The sequence below is a fragment of the Camelina sativa genome, chromosome 6, assembly GCF_000633955.1.
Source record: "Camelina sativa cultivar DH55 chromosome 6, Cs, whole genome shotgun sequence".
NCBI classification, from domain to species: Eukaryota; Viridiplantae; Streptophyta; class Magnoliopsida; order Brassicales; family Brassicaceae; genus Camelina; species Camelina sativa.
Genome location: NC_025690.1, coordinates 16,496,106 through 16,498,403, shown reverse-complemented (window position 1 = coordinate 16,498,403; position 2,298 = coordinate 16,496,106). Strand labels below are relative to the sequence as shown.

The 2,298-nt window shown below is 41.5% G+C and overlaps 2 protein-coding genes across 2 annotated transcripts in view; one reads left to right on the top strand and one right to left on the bottom strand.

Moving 5' to 3' along the window:
- Positions 147-1,175, bottom strand: LOC104699132. The gene has a single exon (XM_010414474.2). It carries the CDS (start codon positions 1,173-1,175, stop codon positions 147-149), a length of 1,029 nt encoding a protein of 342 aa, XP_010412776.1.
- Positions 1,715-2,298, top strand: part of LOC104791768 (monothiol glutaredoxin-S14, chloroplastic) — a 4,730-nt gene continuing 4,146 nt past the window's right edge. The window contains exon 1 of the mRNA XM_010517734.2: positions 1,715-2,298. Coding sequence (XP_010516036.1) covers positions 1,790-2,298 — 509 coding nt within the window. The 5' untranslated portion in view covers positions 1,715-1,789.

Here is a 2,298-nt window from a genome sequence, read left to right as displayed (position 1 = left end):
CGATGCTCTATCTTTGGTAACTCCTCAGAAACAGCCTTGATCAATCCCTGTGATAAAAGCATAAGTCAAGTTAAATAAGAGAAGCCAAAATAAAAGCATAAGTCAAGTTAAATAAGAGAAGCCAAAATAAAAAAGCATAAGTCAAGTTAACTTGCCTTTTGCCTATCGGACATAAGGATGAATCCATCACCATCGTTTAACCCAAAGTCTTCTTTCATCAACTTAGCAAACCATAGCCAATTGTCATAGTTCTCAACCTTGACAACTCCCCATGCTATTGGATATATACCATTGTTTGCATCCCTGCCTAAAGCTACCAATAGCTGACCCTTAATCTTATTCTTCAAAAAGCAACCATCAATTCCTATGATCGGCCTACAAGTCGCCATCCATGTTCTTCTAATGTTGTCAAAACAAACATAGAACCTGTTGAACATGTCCTTCCCTTCATCGTCCGTAATACACTCGACCTCTACATGTGAATTCGGGTTTGATGCCATAATCTCAGCTGCATAATCTCTTAATCTATGGAACTGCTCATCATACTCCCTCTCAATCCACTTTCTAGCAGTCTTCCTAGCAGCTTGACACTGAGGCCTAGTGATACTAATCTTCCAATCTCTCATTACGATTTCCTCAATCTTCCTAGGCATGAAGTACTCGGGATCATCTCTATTCTTATCAACAAACAACCTAGCTATATGAGGCACTGTTAACATCTCACACTCTCCATTTGGGATACAACTATCCTTATCAACAAATTTATTGATCTTCCATACCCTATCATTTGACAGAATCGACGCATAAACCTTCCACTCACATTTAGATCCATCCTCATCATTAACACCAACGCATTTATACCCTATTTTCGCTTTATCATACCTGTACTGCTTCAGATTTCTCCCGGTTTTGAGAACATAATCGAGAACCGCCTCCTTAAATGCAACTCTATTGAAAAACGCCTGCTTATAGAACAACTCCCCATTCCCACGCCTCATATTCGTACGAGCTCTTGCTGGTCCATCTTCATCATCGTCTTCACTCTCTGGGTACACATCGTGGCGGATTGGAGGTTCGTCGCTAAAATCCTCAACTAGCTGTTCGATGTGAAATTCGTCTCGATCTTCACCTTCTTCGTCGTAATCACCGCCGGGATCTCTCTCAACTAACGACATCGTCTCTCAACTCGAAAGAACTCGAAATCGCAGTTTTTAGGGTTCTTCAAGTTTTGGGGATTTTTTCGATTTAGGGTTTTGTTGGGAGAAATTTGGGGATTTTTCGATTTAGGGTTTTCTCGAGATTGAGAGGATGATATATCTGGTCAAATCGACAAATTCGGGTAAAATCAGGTTTAATCTGGTCAATTTTGGTTTAGACTATTCGTTAGACGGTTAAGCAAATAGTAAACCGGCACATAACCAGGTCTAGGTGTAAATAGATATAGAACTTTTTTTTTCATGGGGATATAGGTGTAGAACTTTTAATTTGGGGGAACATAGAGATTGGTCATAGTTTACATAGCTATATAGATTGTGGCTCAAATTCAGGCTCTATCCAGCAAGATATGATAGTTTTTGGGGGAAATAGCTTCTTTTCCCGTGTTTTGATTTAAAACTTTGTCCTCTTATTATTAAGTTGTCTTAAATTTTAAAGCCGACTTGCTTAGTGGAGGTGTTTGGCAACAGGGTTTATTTTATTCCATTCTCCCTCGCACTAACTGTTTTTGTGGCTCACAAACTCATCATTACCCTTTTCACTTACTCAAATTCCAAATCTCCCAAACAAAAAAATGGCTCTCCGATCTATCAAATCGCCGACGTTGATAACTCCCACCGCAGTCGTCTCCTCCTCCGTTATCAACAAGCCTCAATCCATCCGATTCTCTCTTAAACCGACGGCGGCGTCAACACTCGCCGTCCACAACCGCGGTCCATCGTTCTACGGCATCGGTTCGAATCTCAAGCTCAAACCGACGAAATTCCAATGCTCGGCGTCGGCGCTTTCGCCGCAGCTCAAAGATACGCTGGAGAAACTGGTGAGTTCGGAGAAAGTGGTACTGTTCATGAAAGGAAACAAAGATTTCCCGATGTGCGGGTTCTCGAACACGGTGGTTCAGATCTTGAAGAATCTGAACGTTCCTTTTGAAGATGTGAACATTTTAGAGAATGAGTTGCTGAGGCAAGGGCTTAAAGAGTATTCGAATTGGCCTACGTTTCCTCAGCTTTACATCGGCGGTGAGTTTTTCGGTGGTTGTGATATTACTATTGAGGCGTTTAAGAGTGGGGAGTTGCAGGAAGC